Source organism: Helianthus annuus, chromosome 1, assembly GCF_002127325.2.
Source record: "Helianthus annuus cultivar XRQ/B chromosome 1, HanXRQr2.0-SUNRISE, whole genome shotgun sequence".
Lineage (NCBI taxonomy): Eukaryota > Viridiplantae > Streptophyta > Magnoliopsida > Asterales > Asteraceae > Helianthus > Helianthus annuus.
In genome coordinates, this window is record NC_035433.2 from 149,358,443 (window position 1) to 149,381,123 (window position 22,681).

The 22,681-nt window shown below is 37.0% G+C and overlaps 1 protein-coding gene across 1 annotated transcript; it reads left to right on the forward strand.

The window, feature by feature from the left end:
- The first annotated feature begins 21,534 nt into the window (after positions 1-21,534).
- On the forward strand, positions 21,535-22,161 carry LOC110934232. The gene has a single exon (XM_022177417.1). It carries the CDS (start codon positions 21,535-21,537, stop codon positions 22,159-22,161), a length of 627 nt encoding a protein of 208 aa, XP_022033109.1.
- The last annotated feature ends 520 nt before the right edge of the window (positions 22,162-22,681 follow it).

Genomic DNA, 22,681 nt, shown 5'->3' on the forward strand with positions numbered 1-22,681 from the left:
AACCATTTGTGTTTATTGTAATTCACAAACCATTTGTATTAGTTAAAACTTGTTTAAAAGCATGGTTTTGAAATATGTAATGTATGTTCATCGAAAACCTTATATGCTTTTACAAAACTTGCATGTCTTTGCACCCCGAAAACATTTATAAAAATGTAAAACCATAAAAAAGGTGGGGGTTATGAACTCACCTTGTTATCCTTGTGCAAGGCTAGCTAAATGTGCATCCATAATGTCGTTTTCAAACGTGACTCGCTAGAGTGCAATCTATAACATTCCTAACACGGAATAACTATAAGTTCCTAATAAAATGATGTAGCTAAACTACGTGTCACCGAGCTCTACCGAATCGCTAGCCGAACGATCCGATGGTAAGTTGTTAACATGAAAGAAACGGAAAAGATATACTTGTTAAGTTTCATTTAACGTCGGTGATAAGTCTTGGAATACTTAGTCTTCGAGAGGTTTAGCGTATATATACATTTATATAGAAATATAAAATATATTTATGGTATCGTATTAGTTGTCTCGAAAGGTTGTGTAGTCGCAATAGAGATTTCATATTTCGTAGGTAATTGTCAAGATACATATAAGTCGTTTAAGTGTTTGAAATAAATATAAAAAATTATATTTATTTAATAGAGTTTTCAAGTTGTGGTCCTTCAAAATAAAAATAAATATAATAGTTATATTTATTTTATAAAAGAATCATCCAGTTTTTGGCGTTTGAAGTAAACATAAAAGTTATGTTTAGTTTATAAAGTTTTCGAGTTGTTTGAAATAAATATATTAATTATATTTATTTTATAAAAGAATTTTCGAGTTTTCGATGTTTAAACTAAACAAGGATAATTATATTTATTTATTTATAAAAATGTCCGAATTTTTGATGTTTGAAATAAATATAACTAAATATATTTATTTTATAAGACTATCACGTTTGGTTATCTTGTAAAACAGTTTTTGTCGAAACGTTATAAACGTGTTTTTGTAAGTGTTATAAAGTGTCGTCGAAAGAAATATTTGTAATTGTTTTTATAAAAGTCTCTCGAATCTGATAGGTTTCGTCTTATAATGAAACACGTTAGTTTTATGGATTTTTATGAAAAATGGGCAATATAGTTTGAGAGCTCGATTTCGCGTAAGTAAAACAAGAATCATAAATAAAAATTCGCGTCGTTAGTATACCAAATCCTCGCGTTGACTGAGTTGACTAGTTGACTGTGTTGACCGAGTCGACTGAGTTGACTGGGTCTGACCCTGGGTTGACCTAGTTGACCGGTTGACTCGGTTTAACCCGAAACCAAATCTGACCCGCATTTGACCGTTGACCCGAACCGAACCATGACCCGAAACTGAATCTGATGTCGTTGACCAAATTTGACCGAACCCGAAACTTGACCCGAAATAAAAAACCAGAACATGAATCTGAGAAGAGTACTCCGCTGACTTATTGACCGAACCCAGATGTTGACTGACCCGAACCCGTTGAACCGTACCCAAAACCGTTGAACTGTACCTGAACCCGTTGAACCTTACCTGAACCGCGGCTGACCTGGAAACTCGAAATCTGACCCGAGACTCCCGAACTAAACAGAATTAGATCTTGTTGAACCGAACCAACATAAGTGGCCGACATAGCTTCGGCGCTGGCCGGCTGTTGTCGTTAACTTCACATCATCATCGTCATCCTAAGTCATCATCATCATCATCGACTTTTGAAATAAAAGAAAACGGTGGGGGGGGGGGTTACCGAAAAAATTCGTCGGGAAGAATAAACACCACTGCCGCCTATCTCCTCTGCCGCAGACATCACCACCACTGCCCTCGTTCATCGGCGCGGCTCTGACGTCCACCACCGACGTCGTCACTCGAACCACCACCATCACCGGAGAATAATTTCTGACCCGCGACTGCCGTAATGGTCGCCGGCTGTCTCCGATCATCATCGTCTGACATCATCATCTTCATCAGATTCCCTACCTGTCGTTACCGGCACCACCGTTGTCACACCCCAACCGATGTCGGAATCATCGGGATGAGACAAAATAGATTGCAAGAGATTCAAATAACAACATTGTTCATAACATAAACATAACAAAATTTGTTCATAACATAAACATAACACTATTTGTAACAATATTTGAATCAACCATTTTCTTTTCATAATAAAATTCTCAACACATTACAAGAAATTCAAATAACAACATTGTTCATAACATAAACATAACAAAATTGGTACAACAATTTAAACCTAAGACGTCTAAATGTGTATCTAGGCATCATCGCTACTTCGTTTCATAGCATCATCATCCTCAACGTGTAACATGTTTAAAATAATTTGAATGCAAAAGCAAAGGCGAGTACATAAGGTTTGAATAAGTATAGCATAAGTATAAAAGCATTTTCTCGAATCCACATGGCAATGTGTAAACAAGGTAACTAGCATGCATAGCAATACATCAAACCCAAGTGTCCACTAGTATTTAGCATCCCTCGTCACAAAAGTAACGAGAGCGTTTTTAGAATAAAGACTTAACAAGACCCCGACGGGTGGTGTGCTACTCCTATAGCGCTATATATGTTAAGTTGAGGGCTTAGCAAAGTTAATGACATATAGCATGTATAATCTAGCATGAACCTAAGTAAACAAGTAGCATGTATAACGGATTGAGAGCATAAAGAATGTTTAAGTGTGTGAGTGTGTATTTTGTGTATTAACATGTTACAACCCAAAGTGTCTTTAAAAGTAAATGGGTCAAGTGTACTCATGGTTTTGCAAGTCTTGAACTTGAGAATCCGCGAGTGAGTTGTTTGTTGATTAGGGGGTTGGAACACCAAGTCCTTCTACACGAAGTAAAAAAGGTGTATGAGTATCGGAGAGTAATGGTAGATTAAAGATTTGGAGGTTGAAAACATAAGAACATATGTATATGAAAGTAATCATATTTTAACACAAAATACTTGTTTTGACACTATGTAACCCCAAGGGTTATAATGTTTTCATGAGTAGTATACCCATTAGAATCATAACAAGTTTTATGTCTTAGATGATATTATTCTAGTACTTTGACGAATGAACACAAGTTCATCATCAAAGGTTCGAATGTTGAATAGTATATATAAGTATTATTTAGGTTATATATTATTATGTCCAATAGTCAAGCATGAGGTAGAAGATTAAATCTTCATTTAGGTATCTCTAAGTTTCATGGAAGTCATGTAGGGGGTAGGAAGAGAAGTCTTTCATTTAGGCACCTCTAAGTGTTCACCACTACACTTGATGTAAAAACATACAAGGAGGGTCATGAACTACAAGTAATACAAGAATATAAACAACTAATCTATAAGAAGTCATCAAGCAATGTGGGAATTTTATGTAGGACAACCAAAGTTAGTCCTTAATCACACCTTCATCAAGTCTTTGGACTTGAACATCACTTGTGGGTTAAACCCTTGAACAAAACAGAAGGTTTGTGAAGATAAATCCTCTGATTTTAAATGTCTCAACCTTTTTTTAAGCCTAACTAACCATAGAAGTGGTTATAAGCATAAGGACATAGGTTTGAGATGAGTTAGATTCAAGTTGAACAAGTTTTAGTAAAGGTTTAATCAAAACAGAAACAAACAGTGAACTTTGGAGCCTTTTTGGCGACGTTCCAGGGACTGATTTACTGTGAAAAAAATCCATGGAATCGAAGCCAAGGTCACTCCAATCACATAGGAAAAAGAATGAGGTAAAACGGATAAGAAACAATTAAGTTATGCTCACTTTTGTGAAGGTGTATGCTTCTGTCTGAACTTCAGAATTCATCTGCGAATTAGATGATTTGAGAGTGATTTGGATGAGTTTGTAAAGTAAAATGAGCTTGGGAATGACTTAGTATTTATAGGGAAGGGTTAGGGTGGTTTGTAGTTGGGCATTTATTGTTAAAAACGAGTTTAAACTCCAAATAAACCCAAATCCCGCTCAAATTCGCGAGCTGAAATGAGGAATCTGATCTGGGGATTGGCTCGCGGACGGCAAAGGTTCTGAGGGTGGGTTTCGCGGCCAGAAACAAGGGGAAAGGCTCAAGTTTCAGTTAATTACAAATTGGCCCCTGAAGTTTATTATTTAGGGTTTTTAAGTTGTTTAGGGGTTGTTTTCGACATATAAGCATAGTATGAAGGTAAATCAAGTATGATGAACATAATCCAAGAATAATTAAGTGTATGAATGTCGTATTTAAGTATAGTATACGTTCAAAAGACGTATTATTAGCATGTTTCAAGTTTTTGCAAGTTTGGCACATAATTTCCAAGAATTTTGAATATGTATCAATTGTTTCATGAAATTGAATGTATGAGCATGTATAAAGTATATATAACACGAAATTAAAGAAATACGAGTTTTATTTAAGATCCAAGTCTCAGATTTTACAACGATTACAAAGAAAGAACGATTACAAGAACACAAGACTTCCAAAAAAAGAAATACAAGCAAGACCTTCTAAATATGGAAAGTACGAAGAAGCAGGGCGTTACAGTCTCCCCTCCTTTAGGGAATTTCATCCCAAAATTTAGGCAGAAGTAGCGAAAAGATATGGATACTTCGTCTTCATGTCACTCTTGAGTTCCCAAGTAAATTCAGCGCCACGTTTTCCTTCCCATTGAACCTTAACGATAGGAATTTTATTGCGCCTCAATATCTTGACTCCTTGATCCATGATTTCGACAGGTTTTTCCACAAAATGCAAGGTCTCGTTGACTTGGAGGTCCTCGAGTGGGACTTGGAGTCCTTCGTCAGCTAGACATTTCTTTAAGTTTGACACGTGGAAGATAAGATGGACATTGTTGAGTTCTTTATGTAGGTCCAGTCTATACGCAACCTTGCCAATCCTTTCGAGAATCTTGAAAGGACCAACGTAGCGAGGAGTGAGTTTCTCTTTCTTACCAAATCGAACCACGCCCTTCCAAGAGGATGCCTTGAGAAGTACGAAGTCACATGTCTCGAATTCCATGGGTTTGCGACGCTTGTCGGCGTAACTCTTTTGTCGGTTTTGGGCTTTCAGTAAGTTGTCTCGAACCTGTAAAATCTTGTCCGTTGCTTCTTGTATAAGCTCGGGACCAGTGAATTGTGATTCACCAACCTCGTGCCAACAAATAGGCGAATGGCACTTGCGACCATACAATGCTTCGAAAGGTGCCATTTGAATACTCGCATGATAACTGTTGTTGTACGAGAATTCGATCAAAGGCAAGTGTGAATCCCGGTTGCCACCAAAATCTATTACGCAAGAACGAAGCATATCCTCTAAAGTTTGGATAGTACGCTCGGTTTGACCGTCTGATTGAGGATGGAAAGCAGTGCTAAGGTTAAGAACAGTACCCATAGCAGATTGAAAGGTTTGCCAAAGACGAGACGTAAAACGAGAATCACGATCGGAAATGATGTCAATGGGGATACCATGATGACAGATGATCTCATCAGTGTAGATTCTAGCCAATTTCTCGACTTTGAAATCTTCACGAATGGTAAGAAAATGAACTGATTTGGTCAATCGATCAACGATCACCCAAATACTGTCATGACCAGAAGAAGTATGAGGGAGCTTGGTGATGAAATCCATGGCAATGGTCTCCCATTTCCAGACAGGAATCTCTGGTTGTTCGAGTAAGCCAGAGGGATGTTGACTTTCAGCTTTAACCTTCGAACAAGTGAGACATTTTGCAATGTAAGAGGCGATATCCCTCTTCATCCCAGGCCACCAGTATGACATACGAATATCCTGGTACATCTTGTCAGCGCCAGGATGAACGAAATACTTCGATTTATGTGCCTCCTTCATCAGAAAGTCTCGGAGGTTTTCACGATTAGGGATCCAGATACGGTTGCAATAGTACAAAATACCATCGGGTTTTGACATAAGATCTTGTTCAACAGCGCCTCGTATCTCAACAGGGAGACTACCTTTGTTAATGGAGGCATATTGGGCTTCACGAATACGGTTTTGAAGGTCGTTAACGAGTTGGAGACAACGAATACTCTTCACATGAGTTTTACGACTAAGAGCGTCGGCCACTACATTCGCCTTACCAGGATGGTAGCGAATTTCGCAGTCGTAGTCGTTTAATAATTCCACCCAACGACGTTGACGCATGTTCACATCTTTTTGGTTGAGGATATGTTGAAGGATCTTATGGTCGGTGAAGACCACACACTTAGTACCATAAAGATAGTGTCGCCAAATTTTCAATGCAAAAACAACTACGCCAAGTTCAAGGTCGTGAGTAGTGTAGTTTTTCTCATGTATCTTGAGTTGTCTCGACGCGTAAGCGATATCCTTGTCGCGTTGCATAAGGACACAACCAAGACCAAGGTTTGAGGCATCGCAATACATGACAAAGTCGTCGTTACCATTAGGAAGCGCGAGGATAGGAGCATTACATAGCAGAGCGTTTGAAAAGATTCCTCTTGTTCAGGACCCCACACAAAAGGTTTCTCTTTTTGAGTCAAAGAGGTCAAAGGAACAATGATCTTTGAGAAGTTAGAGATAAAACGACGATAATAACTAGCAAGACCAAGAAACGAATGAATTTCAGACGGAGATTTAGCTGCGATCCAGTTCTTCATAGCTTCGATTTTAGCGGGGTCAACGTGAATACCAAGTTCGTTGACAGTATGACCAAGGAATTGAACCTCTTTTAACCAAAATTCGCACTTGGATAATTTGGCGTATAGACGTTTAATACGAAGAAGTTGAAGGATAAGACGCAAGTGTCGCTCATGCTCTTCTTGTGTCTTGGAATAGATAAGAATATCGTCGATGAAGACGATCACGAAACGGTAAAAATACGCTTTGTATACGCGGTTCATCAAATCCATGAAAACAGCAGGTGCGTTGGTCCAACCAAAGGGCATGACCACGAACTCGTAATGACCATAACGCGTACGAAAGGCGGTTTTAGGTACATCTTCTTCGAGACTCGAAGTTGATGGTACCCAGAACGAAGATAGGTCTTTGAAAAGCAGGTCGCGCCTTGCAATTGATCGAAGAGGTCATCGATGCGAGGAAGAGGGTATCGGTTCTTGACTGTAAGCTTGTTGAGCTCACGATAGTCAATACACATTCGGAATGACCCATCTTTCTTTTTGACGAACAAAACAGTAGCGCCCAAAGGAGAAGTACTAGGGCGTATAAAGCCTTTATCAAGAAGCTCTTGAAGTTGACTCGAGAGTTCTTGCATCTCAGAGGGTGCTAAACGGTAAGGAGACTTAGCGACAAGCATAGCGCCAGGCACTAAATCGATGCGAAAATCAACAGAACGAGCAGGAGGCGGACCTGAAAGACCGTCGGGAAACACATCGGGAAAATCACGTACGACGGGAACTTCTTTTATGCTTGGGCCTATGTCCTTCTTTTCCATAATATGGGCGAGAAAGGCAAAGGTACCCTTGCGTAAGCATTTGTTCGCTTGGATACACGACATCAGCTTGAGACCTTGAGAAGGTTTCTCGCCTTACATGTGTAGAGAATCATCGTTTGGAAGAGGAAGGCGGATGAACTTTTCAGAACAAACCACTTCAGCATGATCTCGCCTAAGCCAGTCCATGCCTACTATGATGTCAAAGCTACCCATTTGCATGGGTATAAGATTGATCAAGAAAGTATGATCGTTAATATCAGGGAGCAATTGGAAAGAACGAAATCGACAGCGACGGATTTACCATTAGTGACTTCGACAATGAAAGATTTTGGCAACTTAGAGCGTTTACACATAAGCAAAGGTTCGAATTCTAACGATACAAAACTTCTATCCGCACTAGTATCAAATAGACAAGAAGCATAAACATGGTTCACAAGAAACGTACCAGTAATGACGTCGTTCGTGTTTTGAGCTTGAGCAGTAGTGAGGAGAAAAGCTCGACCCCTAGCTGGTTGCTGAGCCTGTTGCTGCTGCTGTTGCTGTTGTTGAGGTTGATTACGATGAGGACCAACGTTGTCTAAATGATTGAGATCACCACACTTGAAGCATGCTCTCACAGGAGCAGCTTGAGGTTGAGCCTGATTAGGAACAGGGTTTGCAACGATAGCCTGGTCTTGGGCAGGCATTGGGTTGTAGCGACAGCGATCGGCGAAATGCCCCAGCCTGTGACAGGTGGTGCATTTGCGACATGGGGTGCGAGTAGGGTGATGGTAAGAACATTGGTTACACTTGGGCCAAGTTCTAGTGTAGTTTCTTCTTGGAGGCTCTAAGGTTGTGGGATTAACGACAGCTACTGATTGGATGGGTTGAGGGTTTGGCGGAGTGACGACCGCACAATTTTGGCTTGAAGCCTTCCGCTTCTTGCCATGGTTTTTCTTTGGTTGGGAGGATGAAGGTTCAACGGCGGTGGTAGTATCGGTGGTATCAGTGACGACTTTATGATCATTCTTTGTTGAAACCTTATCATAGGTTCCATGAAGAACGCAATTGTTGTTAAGCTTAGTGTCTATGCTAAAGGCTTCCTCTATGGTTTTAGGGCAAGCAGAGGCAACATGGTTAACCAAGGAAGGTGCAATAAAACAAATGAACTTGGCTATGGTTTTGGGGAAGGAGTCGACTTGTCCAGGACAGAGGACACTGAGTTGTTTGAAACGCGTAATCAGACCATCCATGTCGCTCCCTTTTTGCGTTAGGTTCCAAAATTCGTTCTCCAACTTTTGGAGTTCATGAGGGGGAAAGAAATGGTCCTTCATAAGCTGCTTAAGTTAATCCCAAGGCATGGCATGTGCAACATAGTTTCCCCTCTTGTTGGTTCGGTGGTCCACCATTCGAGTGCCCTTGAACGGAAAACCCCAGTTGCGTTCAAGGTTCTTAGCTCATCAGGATAACCACTTTTCAAGAAAGTAAGCTCAATCGCGTCAAACCAATTCATCATGGCGGTAGCGCCATCTTTGCCAGTAAATTCTAAGGGTTTACAAGCCATGAATTGCTTGAATTGGAAGGTTGATTTGGGTTTTTCTGCCTTTGAGTCGACAGAGCCATGTGGTGAATCGGTGTTTGGCTGAATCTTGCTAACAATGTTAGGTATGACCTTAGCCATTTGCTTGGCCATGAATTTTATACAATCCCTTTGTGACATGAAGTTGGATTTGGCGTTGGAGGTCGAACCCTTCTTTGACTTGGTCCTCTTGGAAGCACCGTTGGGCGACATCTAAGGAATCGAAAGAGAAAGAAAAGGATGAGACTTGATCATAAATTTAAAAATAAGTTTGCAAGTTTAAGCATGTGAGCATGATGTATCACGTATGGTTCACATAATTAGCATGGATTCAACAAGTATTCAACAAGTATAAACACGTATGAATGCGTAAGAAGAGTATAAATTTAGTTTGTTCACGAGAAATATTATTGTTTTTGATTGCGCAAGACGTGCGAATTGTGTAACGGTTTTGAAATGAACGAGGTAACAAGTATAAAATCACATATAAATTGAATCACATAAAAGAGAGGCTCATAAAACATAGGATTGTTTCGGGTAGAGAAACGTCGACTATTCCAAAGTGAATCGAAAGTCCTTTCAAATTAGAGAAACGTGCTTTGGCCTATAGGTAAGATACTCTCGTCGAGAAGCGATTAACGGTATCTTACCCTTCCAGTTACCACACGTCTCTAATCGATTGAAACAATCCAAACTTTGGCGAGATCGAAAATTGAGGAATGGGACTTAATTGACAAGGTGCGGGTTTCACCCCTAACTTGACGATTTCGTACCCTAATGTGGTTAGTACTCGTCGGGTCAAAATATAATTTCAACACTTTGACGAGGGTCCACTAAAGTTTGAATTGGAAATTTACCATTAAGATGTGGATTTCACTCCTAGCTTAATGGCGAAATTTAGTGCAAAATAAGAATAAGCGGAATGAGAGTCATTCACCAAATTGTGGGTTTCACGCCTATTTTGGTAAACTCATCTCTTTTGTATGAATAGTGTCTTCAAGTCTTCAAGTGTATTGTGTAAAATGTATTAGGAAAGACATTATGTAAATATTAAGACCAAAAAGAAGAGAAAGAAGCAAAGTAGGAACAATAACATTTTAAGCAAGAATCAAGAATGGTCAAAAATATGGTTCCTACTATAGACTAGGTCGAACATGGCAATTCTACCTAATTCCCTATAGTTATGGCTCTGACACCAATCTGTCACACCCCAAGATGGCGGAATCATCGCGATGAGACTAAATAGATTGCAAGAGACTTCATAACACTATTCGTGACAATATTTAAATCAACCATTTTCATTTCATAATAAAATTGTTAACACATTACAAGAAATTCAAATAATAACATTGTTCATAACATAAACATAACAAAATTCATACAACAATTTAAATCTAAGACGTCTAAATGTGTATCTAGGCATCATCTCTACTTCATTTCATAGCATCATCATCCTCAACCTGTAACATGTTTAAAGTAATTTAAATGCAAAAGCAAAGGCGAGTACACAAGATTTGAATAAGTATAGCATAAGTATAAAAGCATTTTCTCTAATCCACATGGCAATTTGTAAACTAGGTAACTAGCATGCATAACAATACGTCAAACCCAAGTGTCCACTAGTATTTAGCATCCCTCGTCACAAAAGTAACGAGACCATTTTTAGAAAAAAGACTTAACAAGACCCCGATGGGTGGTGTGCTACTCCTATAGCGCTATATATGTTAAGTTGAGGGCTTAGCAAAGTTAATGACATATAGCATGTATAATCTAGCATGAACCTAAGTAAACAAGTAGCATGTATAACGGATTGGGAGTATAAAGAATGTTTAAGTGTGTGAGTGTGTATTTTGTATATTAACATGTTACAACCCAAAGTGTCTTTAAAAGTAAATGGGTCAAGTGTACTCATGGTTTTGCAAGTCTTGAACTTGAGAATCCGCGAGTGAGTTGTTTGTTGATTAGGGGGTTGGAACACCAAGTCCTTCTACACGAAGTAAACAAGGCGTATGAGTATCGGAGAGTAATGGTAGATTAAAGATTTGGAGGTTGAAAACATAAGAAGATATGTATACGAAAGTAATCATATTTTAACACAAAATACTTGTTTTGACACTATGTAACCCCAAGGGTTATAATGTTTTCATGAGTAATATACCCATTAGAATCATAACAAGTTTTATGTCTTAGATGATATTATTCTAGTACTTTGACGAATGAACACAAGTTCATCATCAAAGGTTCGAATGTTGAATAGTATATATAAGTATTATTTAGGTTATATATTATTATGTCCAATAGTCAAGCATGAGGTAGAAGATTAAATCTTCATTTAGGTACCTCTAAGTTTCATGGAAGTCATGTACGATGTAGGAAGAGAAGTCTTCCATTTAGGAACCTCTAAGTGTTCACCACTACACTTGATGTAAAAACATACAAGGAGGGTCATGAACTACAAGTAATACAAGAATATAAACAACTAATCTATAAGAAATCATCAAGCAATGTGGGGATTTTATGTAGGACAACCCAAGTTAATCCTTAATCACACCTTCATCAAGTCTTTAGACTTGAACATCACTTGTGGGTTAAACCCTTGAACAAAACAGAAGGTTTGTGAGGATAAATCCTCTGATTGAAAGTCAACTGTGCATAAGTAGCAATGTTAGACTTTTTGTCACAGTTGTAATATTATAGAAAGTCAACGATTTATCATATGAACTTTCGACTTAACCTTATACATCTATGTCATTATAGTAGACTATACTAATGACACTATATGCATTTCATACTCACGATGCAATAAGCATACAACCACATGATCATCTAGTTATATGCGCACACCAAACATGTTCAATTTCGTTTATTCTAGTAACATAATTCTACAACTAACACCATGACCTATGCTTAACAATCCAACATCATTCTAACATCATCCTGTTCTAATGATCTCATATGATTCACATTTAGAGTACTTTTACTCATCAATTTTGATTAAGCAATTATTTAAACATGTAGTAAACACCATACCACTTCAACATAGAGTACAATATTCTAATGCATACTTTTACCAAATAACATGGCCAACCAAATCCTACATGAATTCCATCTAAAAATAGATTTCTCATGTTTATTTATCATTAAATACATCATATCCCCATATTATACGATCTCATCCATTACTTGCATACCATTTCATCTATTAATCTCACCTAGGCATTTCATCAAACACTTGGTGTGCATGCCACAGTTTATGCATAATGTACAAGTGTTTCATGCTTTACTTCCTAATTCATGCTTTCAAACATCAAATTAACCCAAACCATGCATAATCCATATTCTACATGATGATTCTAACACATATTCATACTTAATTTCATATGAATTCGTGATTTACAACATAACCCACTTCATACATAATCACCAATCTAGGTTTTAAGACATACCTTATGATCCCCCTTGTGAAGGTGATCATTAATCCATGCTCGGTTATGAATTTAAGCTTCATCTTGCCTTTCAATTTGATGAAATGGATGGAAGTTAGGGTTTTGAGCTCGTGGAGCTCCTGATCGATCTAGAACACACACGAAGTGTGTGTTTGTGTGTGTTAAACTTTCATAAATAAAACCCATGTTTCCATCTTAATGGTTTTGGTCCCTCAAATTTCGTTTTGATTACATATGGGACTAAAACTCACCATCTTGTTACTTATATACATGACACCACTAGGCTAATTTATTCCTAGTTATTTTTGTTTATGGGTTCACTTTTACTACTAACGGTACTTTACCCATTCCTTTATCGTAACCGGGTTCTAAATTACCAAACCCGTTTTTGGGGTGTTACAAATGTCTCAACCTTGTTTTTAAGCCTAACTAACCATAGAAGTGGTTATAAGCATAAGGACATAGGTTTGAGATGAGTTAGACTCAAGTTGAACAAGTTTTAGTAAAGGTTTAATCAAAATAGAAACAAACAGTGAACTTTGGAGCCATTTTGGCGACGTTCCAGGGACTGATTTACTGTGAAAAACCCATGGAATCGAAGCCAAGGTCAATCCAAGCACATAGAATTATGCTCACTTTTGTGAAGGTGTATGCTTCTGTCCGGACTTCAAAATTCAGCTGCGAATTAGATGATTTGAGAGTGATTTGGATGAGTTTGTAAAGTGAAACGAGCTTGGGAATGACTTGGTATTTATAGGGAAGGGTTAGGGTGGTTTGTAGTTGGGAATTTATTGTTAAAAACGAGTTTAAACTCCAAAGAAACCCAAATCCCGCTCAAATTCGCGAGCTAAAATGAGGAATCTGATCTACAGATTGGCTCATGGCCAACGAAGGTTCTGAGGGTGGGTTTCACGGCCAGAAACAAGGGGAAAGGCTCAAGTTTCAGTTAATTACAAAATGGCCCCTAAAGTTTATTATTTAGGGGTTTTAAGTTGTTTAGGGGTTGTTTTCGACATATAAGCATAGTATGAAGGTAAATCAAGTATGATGAACATAATCCAAGTATAATTAAGTGTATGAGTGTCGTATTTAAGTATTGTATATGTTCAAAAGACATATTATTAGCATGTTTCACGTATTTGCAAGTTTGGCACATAATTTCCAAGAATTTTGAATATGTATCAATTGTTTCACGAAATTGAATGTATGAGCATGTATAAAGTATATATAACACGAAATTAAAGAAATACGAGTTTTATTTATGATCCAAGTCTTGGATTTTATAATGATTACAAAGAAAGAACGATTACAAGAACACAAGACTTCCAAAAATAGAAATACAAGCAAGACCTTCTAAATATGGAGAGTATAAAGAAGCAGGGCGTTACAACCGTCACCGGACTTCATGGGAGAAAGAGATGAGTAGTGAGGGAGACGGTTGTGGCTGTGTGTTTGCTAGAGATGGGGTTTGAAAATGAAGATGATTGAAAGATAAGGTTCTTCATGTGGGTTTTTGGGATATGCCGAGAAAAGAAAGGAAGTAGGAAGGAAAACAAATGTTTACGGCTGATGATATTTGGAGAAGAGTTTTCAGAATATGAGGAGTGGATAAGGTTAGTGACTATAAATACTTAGGGTTTTGTTCAAGTGGGCTTGGGCCCAAGGCCCACAAGCCCACTTCCCGTGTTTTAGGTGGCCCGTCTGCACCCACAAACCCGTCTTCACAGCCGAGCTCCATGGAACGTCGTAAATTATTGTTTTAAGATTAAAAGACGTAAAATAGTGTCGGTAGTCACGTTTGACGCGTTCGTTCGTCGGTTACGTTAAACATCGCGTAAAATGCGTCGTTTGTCGTTTTAATCCGTTTTTCGATCCGGTTCCGACTGCGGTTATTAAAATTTAATTACGAAGCTAAATATATCATAAAATTTCAGTTCTGAAGGTAATATGCGTGTCCGAAGTTAATTTATGTCCTAAAACACTACTATAATCGTCTTAATGTTTATTTTTCACGTAATTAAAAGGCGTAAATTACCGGTTGTCACACTCCAACTGGTAACTTTTGGTAGATCAGTATCGTCAACATTATCATCATCATCTACTGGAAATTTTCTCTTCAATCTTCTTATTACTGTTTGAGTCCTTTCACAATCGTAGGCCACTGGAATCCCACGGGCTAGAATATCCCTCTGAACAGCTTCATCCATACTAAGTATGGCCTTGATTGTCTTGAGTTTCACCCTTCTCCTTTCAGAGAACTTTAGGACGAAACGTCTCTCTGACCTCTCAAACCTCCATGCAATAACCTGGGCCATTTTTTAAGTTGTATGGCGTTTTAGACAATGTGTGGCGTGTTTAGTGAATGTGTGGAGTGGTAAGTTTTGTTTACCTGTTCTACTTATATAATGACCTTTTTTTTGCGCGAGCTAGATATATGTTTTTGGAGCTAAAAACATTAGTAATTTTTTTATGTGTATTTTGTGTATCATTGGGCCGTGCCATGTAGGATGCAGGGATATAATGTGACAGATGATTATGGCATTTTGAAAAGATAAATAAACTCAATTACGATGTTGTGGCTTTTAATATAATAAATGTTAGTAATAAAGTTTCCATCATTTTAGTTACTGTTTGTTCAACTTCATCTGTTAAGGCTGTACCTGAGATTCCAGGATCCGACGAGTTTGATGGAGCTTTGGTCCCGAGATAACCGGTTCGGTGATAAGAAATGAGTAGAAGTAGAATCGACACCGAAGAAGTCAATTTAATCTAGTTTCTATTAATAATTCAAAGTTATATACCCGTGAAACCAGTTGGACAGTATCTCCCCTCAGGGAACCAAAAGCTTGTCCAAACAAGATCATAACACCCATATATATACGCATAGTGCCTTCTTACGAACCCACATAGGGTGCCTTCGTACGAACCGGGTGAGATCTCATGCATCCGTACAAACCGACCAAAGTGTCCGTTCGTACGAAGGGACTCCCTTCGTACGAAGGTACTATTACATCACAATACATTTCAGTTCGTACTAGATTTCACACTATTCTATACAATATTCAACACACGCTCTATCTAGCCTATTCGCACAGTGGCGGACATACAATATATGCACCAACAGTAACACGCCCCTTTTTCCAGGGTTTGGCGTTTTGTATTTAATGGTGTTTAGATAAAGATGGCACATTGTTTTATACATTGTTTTGATGGCGTTTAGTTAATTTTTGGAGTTTTAATAATAATTGGTTAAAGTAATTTTATTATAAGTTTCGGCATTTTGGCATTTTATATAGCAACAACTTGTTCGGCCAAGATCCATTCTCAAAGTTTTCACACTTTAAGGCGTTTGGTGTTTGTAGCATCTTGGCGTTTTATAAACTTTTTACAGAAATAATGTATTTTATCAGTGGAGAATTAGATAACAAACATAGAACATGACCCCCCAAAAATTAAAAAAAATTGAAAATGAAAAAAAATTGAAAATGCTAATCCAATTTCGCGTACAAATCTTCACTGTCATCAGTCTCTTCTTCTTGAAGTTTTTGTCTCTTGAACCTTTGAATACCTTAGATAGATGCCGATTTTCCTATATAACGCCCATCTTTAGACGAAGCTGATCAGTGAGTAAAATATGGCATTCTGTATTTTGGTGTGATCTATTGTTGTTTGTTGACATGTTGTTGTGGATCAAAGCCTGTGTGGATGCTATTATCATCATGGAGTCCAAAATAGCATTTACACTGGGATTGCCCCCTTCTTATCATCTAAACCTTCTTCAAGAACAAAGCATACAAAATGGCATATCACTTTCATCAGACTCTTTTTCTTGAATATTTGTCTATCTCATTCAGCAAAATCTTATAGAGTTACCCACCACAGGTAAGAATCCATTCAATGAAACTTCATGCAGAACAATACTGAATATTCAAGAAACGAGGTTTGCCATCTGTGGTTTTTTTAACTATTGTTGGCGTGTTAAAGTGAGTGGTTTTTAGGAAACATGGTGTTATTTTTGGGTGTGATCAATGGATTGTGCTGAGACGTTTCTCTTTATAGGATGTTTTTGGCGCGTACTTTAGGCGAGATTTTATTATAATAAATGCTAGTAATAAAGTATCTGTCATTTCAGTTACTGTTTGTATTTACTGTTTTGTTCAGCTTTACCTGTTAAGGCTGTAATACGTCCCATCTTTCAAGCTTGGTGTTTTATATTTAATGGAGTCTTGTAGACCAAGATGATAAAATACACTAACTAACGCAGAAAAAATTACACAGGAAAAATAGTTTTTATTATTTGGCGTTTTGTATTTAATGGCTTTTGTGGCATTTTGGCGTTTTGTAACTAATGAGAGAAATATAGTATTTTATTATTTGAAAACAAATTACACAAAAGAAAATAAAAAAAAATTAAAACTTCTCGTTAGAAGGGACTTTGTCTGAGAAGTATCAATCACTCTCTTCGTCTTCTTCTTTGGATTCTTCTTCCAGTCTCTCATCCAAGTCATCACTTTCACTTTCATTGACTTCTTGTTCTTGAAGATTTTGAAGCCTCCATTTGAACATATCCTCCATCAACGCCAATTTTATGTTCATGTCTGTGTTCAAACATGTGGCGTTGTGTAACTCCTCCAGGAACCCGACCCCCTTCTTGGTCATGATGTCTTCAAGCTTGTAGTCTTCCTGCGCTCCTTTGTCACATATAACGGTGACCATGTCTGTATCTTCATCAAAGCGCCATGATGTGATGACTGGGTCCATTTTTGCATTTGCTTTGCTTGGTCCAAATTTTCTGGTTAATCTTCTCATAACCTTATGTGTTTCATCACATTCGTTATCAAGAAGGATGCCAAGTGATAGGATACCCCTCTATACCTCTTCTTCCATGTTCAAAATGGCTTTGATTGTTTTAACAAACACTCTTCTTCTGTTGTCAAAACGTATTACGAATCCTCTGATTCTGAGGGTGTATCTCCATGAAACGATGGTTGCCATTTTGGCGTTTTGGTTAAACTTGGCGTTTTGGTTAAAGATGGCGTTTTTAGTATGATCAATGGAAGCGATGGTAACGTCGTTTATATAATGATGTTTTTGGCGCATAGTTTAGGAGGGATTTTTTTCTAATAAATGTTAATAATTGACTTTCACTTACTGTTTGTTCCATCTACCAGCTAAGTCTGCAACGCGTTTTATCATTAAACATTGGCGTTTTGTAATAATGGTGTTTTAGTCGTTTTGAATGGCATGTTGCCCATTTAGTTAGTTTGGCGTTTTGAATTTGAGCAGTAAAAGACCTTTTTACCCTTAATGAAGCACATTCAAGTAATAAAATTGATGTTATTTACGAAAACGCCACCGCGCCAATGTAGTCCATAGATTGTTTGGGTCTGACGATCCATAAGCGTTCTCACCGTTCTCACACTTTTTACCGTTTTCCCTAAATCCTGACCCTATATATATATATAGTGTGAGGTTCATTGGGGAACATGAAAAAAGTGGGGAACCGGGGAACACTCTTAAAAATTCAACTTAACATGTTAAAAATCAATTTTTTTGAAATTGTTTCGGTGTTTTTCCTTATAAATACTTGTAGAAGCATTTTTAATAAAAAAATAAAAAACTAAAAATATAAAAAAACAATTAAAAAGGCTAAAATTTTCTTTTTTACAAAAAAGATTTTTTATTGGAATAGTTTCTAACCATTTTTATACGGAAAAACGCTGAAAAAAATTTTAATTTTTCTAGCTATTTTTAAACATTTTTTTATATTTTTAGATTTGTATTTTTTTATTTTTTTTTACTAAAAATGCTTTTACATGTATTTATAAATAAAAGCACCGAAAAAAATTTAAAAAATTAATTTTTACATGTTAAGTTGAATTTTTAAGAGTGTTCCCCGGTTCCACACTTTTTTAGTATTCCTCAATGAACTCTCGCCTATATATATATATATATATATATATATATATATATATATATATATATATATATATAGGGTAGGGCTAGATAGAAAACCCTATATATATAAAAAACCCGAGAAAACCCAAGCTCCCGACATTTTTTTTTTTTTGAAAAAAATAACACATGTAATATACATGTTTTTAAGACTTTTGGGCCAAAAAAATCAAAAAAGCGCCGAAGGGATATTTAAAAAAAAAACAAGTTTCAGCAATTTTCAGCGAAATTATGTCTTTTTTGCTTAACACGTGTTAGGAGCTGAAATTTGTTTATTTTTTTTAAAAAAATCCCTTCGGCGCTTTTTTGTTTTTTTTTTGGCCCAAAACACTCTAAAACATGTATATTACATGTGTAATTTTTTTCAAAAAAAAAAAATGTCGGGAGGTTGGGTAAAAATGGCTTCCCATTTGGGTTTCCAGAGTTTTCTAAGAATTTTAGGGTTTTTTATCTAGCATTATCCTATATATATATATATATATATAAAGAGAGCGAGAGAGAGTTAGGTTCATGAGTGAAGAACACCTTTGTGAACGGAGTGAACTAATCTCAAACATTCATTTGTTTTTTATTAAAAGGATAAGATTGTAATTTTACATTTATTTTTTTAATTCATTATTCTTTTATGATTAATAATCAGTTACACTTCCTACATTTACAAAAACATGAGATTTCCTTTACTTTTATCCATGATTCCCTCATACCTCAAACAATATTTTTGAAATTCATCGATCTCATATGTTATTTTGTTATTTACGAACCTCTGATGGAAGACTCTAATAGTAACGAATCCAATATCCTAGAGGCAATACCTAGTCCAGAAATCAATACCGTGTTTTACACAACGATGAAACGTCCAGGTTTTTTATTTTTTAGTTTGTGTCGTTAGTTCACTTCGCATACCTACATGATTTCTTTGAATAGTTTTAATGCTTGTCAATGTTGATTTCTATTGGTGTTTTTGGATTATATTGTAAAGATGTTGTCGATTTATACGTTTGATTTTGTTGTTCGTTTTATTGTTCTTATTATATTCTTCGTTGGTAGAATAATTCTTTTATTAGATTCTGCATTACGATATTCTCGATGATATATGGACTAATAACTGATTCTGGGTAGTTTTTATAGATTACTATTTTTGTTATGTATTTCCAGCAGTGTTTTTTTACTTGGATACATTGATGTATAATCATTTATTTTAATAGTTCTTAAGATATTATTCCTGTGTAGAATAATTCTTTTCTCAGATTTAGCATTAATATGATCTCGATGATACGTGGACAAATAACTGATTTTGTGTAGTTTTTATAGAATACTATAATGTTGTGTATTGCCAGCAGGGTTTTTGTCTTCGATACATTGATGTATAACAATGTATTTTTATTGTTTTCAGCTGGATGTACACATATGTATAGATCGTGTATGTTACCAGTTATATAATTGTAGTTTTTTTAAACATACATATACATGTGTACAATCCTTATTGCGTGTGTCCACCCTCTTTCTGATTTCAGTGTAGATATCTTAGTTTTTAAAAGGATATTAAGATTAAAAAAAATAAATGTGTATACTGGCCACCTTAATATAATTATATTCATCTTTGTAAAATACCCCCTGTTATCTAATTTTCTATTTCATACTAATGTACAAAGCCAATTGCTAGTAACGTATACGAAACACCCAACAGGAGTAGGTATTGGATGCCAGTTGTACAACCCGGTTTCAAACCAGGTGTCAATGCGAGATTTAGTTCAATAGAAGCCGCAATTGCAATATTGTATGAGGAATATGCACAACTAGCAGGGTTTTGTACACGTTTGGGTTTAATCAAAGTGGATGTTAGTTATTAACAATATGTAAATACATATACAGGCTCAGGTTATCGGCTGCAAGTGGTGACTGCATTAAATCCACTTTGATTGCCATGCCTAGATAAAAAAAAACATCTTCATAGCACAAAAAAAAACATTAAACATAAACCGTAAATACGTAACAATATATAAAATAAACAAAGTATGCAAGGTACTTACCTCATCGCAATCCAAAATCCAACAACAAAACCAACATAACAAATAAGGAAAAAGTCTCAGATGAGGTTGCCCTCACCATCATCGATGACACAAACAAAAACAAAGTAAAAGAGTACTTACAAACAACCACCAACAACAGTCTAACATATTTTTCGGAATCCAATCTGTATATGATGAACCTAAAGAACAAATTTCTTTAACAAATAAAAAGCAAAATGAAAACGTGGAAAAAAGTATGAACAAAGGCTCGAAATTGTAGTAACGAGATTCGCTTTCGCCAAAATCTACCATGGCCACAATCATAGTTGCAAAAGGTGTATATAAAATCTCCATACAACACAATTGCCATCTCAATTGCTCAACCAACATATAGATTGGATCCACAAAGTCTAATTACTACCTCCAATCATCTTCACGACCTCGTTATTACGACAACAAACACAACAGCGAAACAACATCAAAGATAAATCTGTAATTAACATGTTACCAAAATTCCCAGCAAAGCATCCCATATCCATGGCACACAATAACCCTTTTAAAAGAATTAATTCAAGGATTTCTATGCATTGTTACTTTTACATTCAAGTTTGTGTGTCTCAGCATAGCGTCACAGTCTCACAGACTCAATCCAAGCAGTCGCGTACAAAAACCGAGTCATCCTCACCAACCAAATAACTAATATCTCACATATTGTAAGCAACCATCGTCTCAGCAAAGCATCACAGACCCAACGAAAGAACATAAATAGTCTTTAACAGCTTAAGAGCCACCTTCACCTACCGAATGCCCTTCAATACACAGCCTTCTGAAAACAACTCAAAATCATACCATCATATAACCACGCGCAAAATTATAACAATCTCAAACAACTAAAAAATTATCCTCACAAATGGAGTATACATTAACACACCAACAACCTATAGGAGGCCTTAATTTTAGGACTTATTTTTTGCTCATATTCCTACTGTCATCCACTATTTGTATTTCCTTGTTTAGTCTCTTTTTGGGTCTATTTATTTTAGACTCTTCGATTGTAATGGCATGCACAAAATCAATGAATTATTTTTACCTCTGACCATCCAAAATTAAGATGGTATCAGAGTGGTCGTAATTGTCGGTCGCGTTTCTGTCATCAATCATGGCCGGAGGAGAAGACTCAAGGAAAACCGAAGGAGTAACTATTGATCCTTCATCACCATACTATCTCCACCCTTTCGATCTACCCAAACAACTTCACGTAAATGAAGCTCTCACCGATGGGAACTATACGGATTGGGCACAAGAGATGTCCAACTTCCTCTACGCCAAAAACAAAATGAATTTCATCGATGGAACCATTCAAAAACCGCAAACCACCTCCTCCGAATACAAACCTTGGATGAGATGTGATGCAATGATAAAGGGTTGGCTTACCGCTGCCATGGAGAAGAACATGCGCGACAGCGTGAAGTATGCCACAACGTCCTCGGAGATATGGGCAGATCTACGAGAGAGGTTTGGGGAAGAGAGCGCTCCTAGGGCCTACGAACTGAAGCAAAAGATCGCCATAACACGACAAGATGGCACCAGCGTTTCTACGTATTATACTCGTCTTAGGGCTCTATGGGATGAATCGCAATCGATTCAGTCCTTTCCGCGCTGCTCCTGCAACAAATGCACCTGTGAACTAGGTAAGAAAATTGTGGAACACATTGAAAAGGAACGTTTATATGAATTTCTTATGGGTCTAGACATGAATTTAGTGTTATCAAAACTCAAATATTAGCAACAAAACCCATCCCTACCTTGGGAGTTGCCTATCATATGGTGGCAGAAGATGAGAGACACAGAATAATATCAAATGAGAACCGGGTCACACCGGAAGTCGCTGCATTCAAAACATTCCAGAAACGTGGAGGCAACCCGGAACAATCAAAAGAAAGGAGCAACTTTAAACAAAATAAAGAAAAGGAGCATGATCAATGCACCTTCTGCGGAAGGAACGGTCACAAACGAGAAGGATGCTTCAAGTTGGTAGGGTATCCGGATTGGTGGCCTGGGAAGAAGGGTGACAAACCCAAGCTAAAGGCCGCCTGTGTCGAGACCGGAACAAGCCCAATCCCGGGGTTAACCGATGAACAATATCAGACATTCGTGAACCTTTTCTCTACTTCCGGTTCGGGTAACAACAATGAAACCAAACATGAGACACACATGGCAGGTAATAAAGATGGTATTTTCATTGTTGACTCTGGTTGCACAGATTATATAACCCACCTACATAATCTTCTTGAAAATAAGGGTGC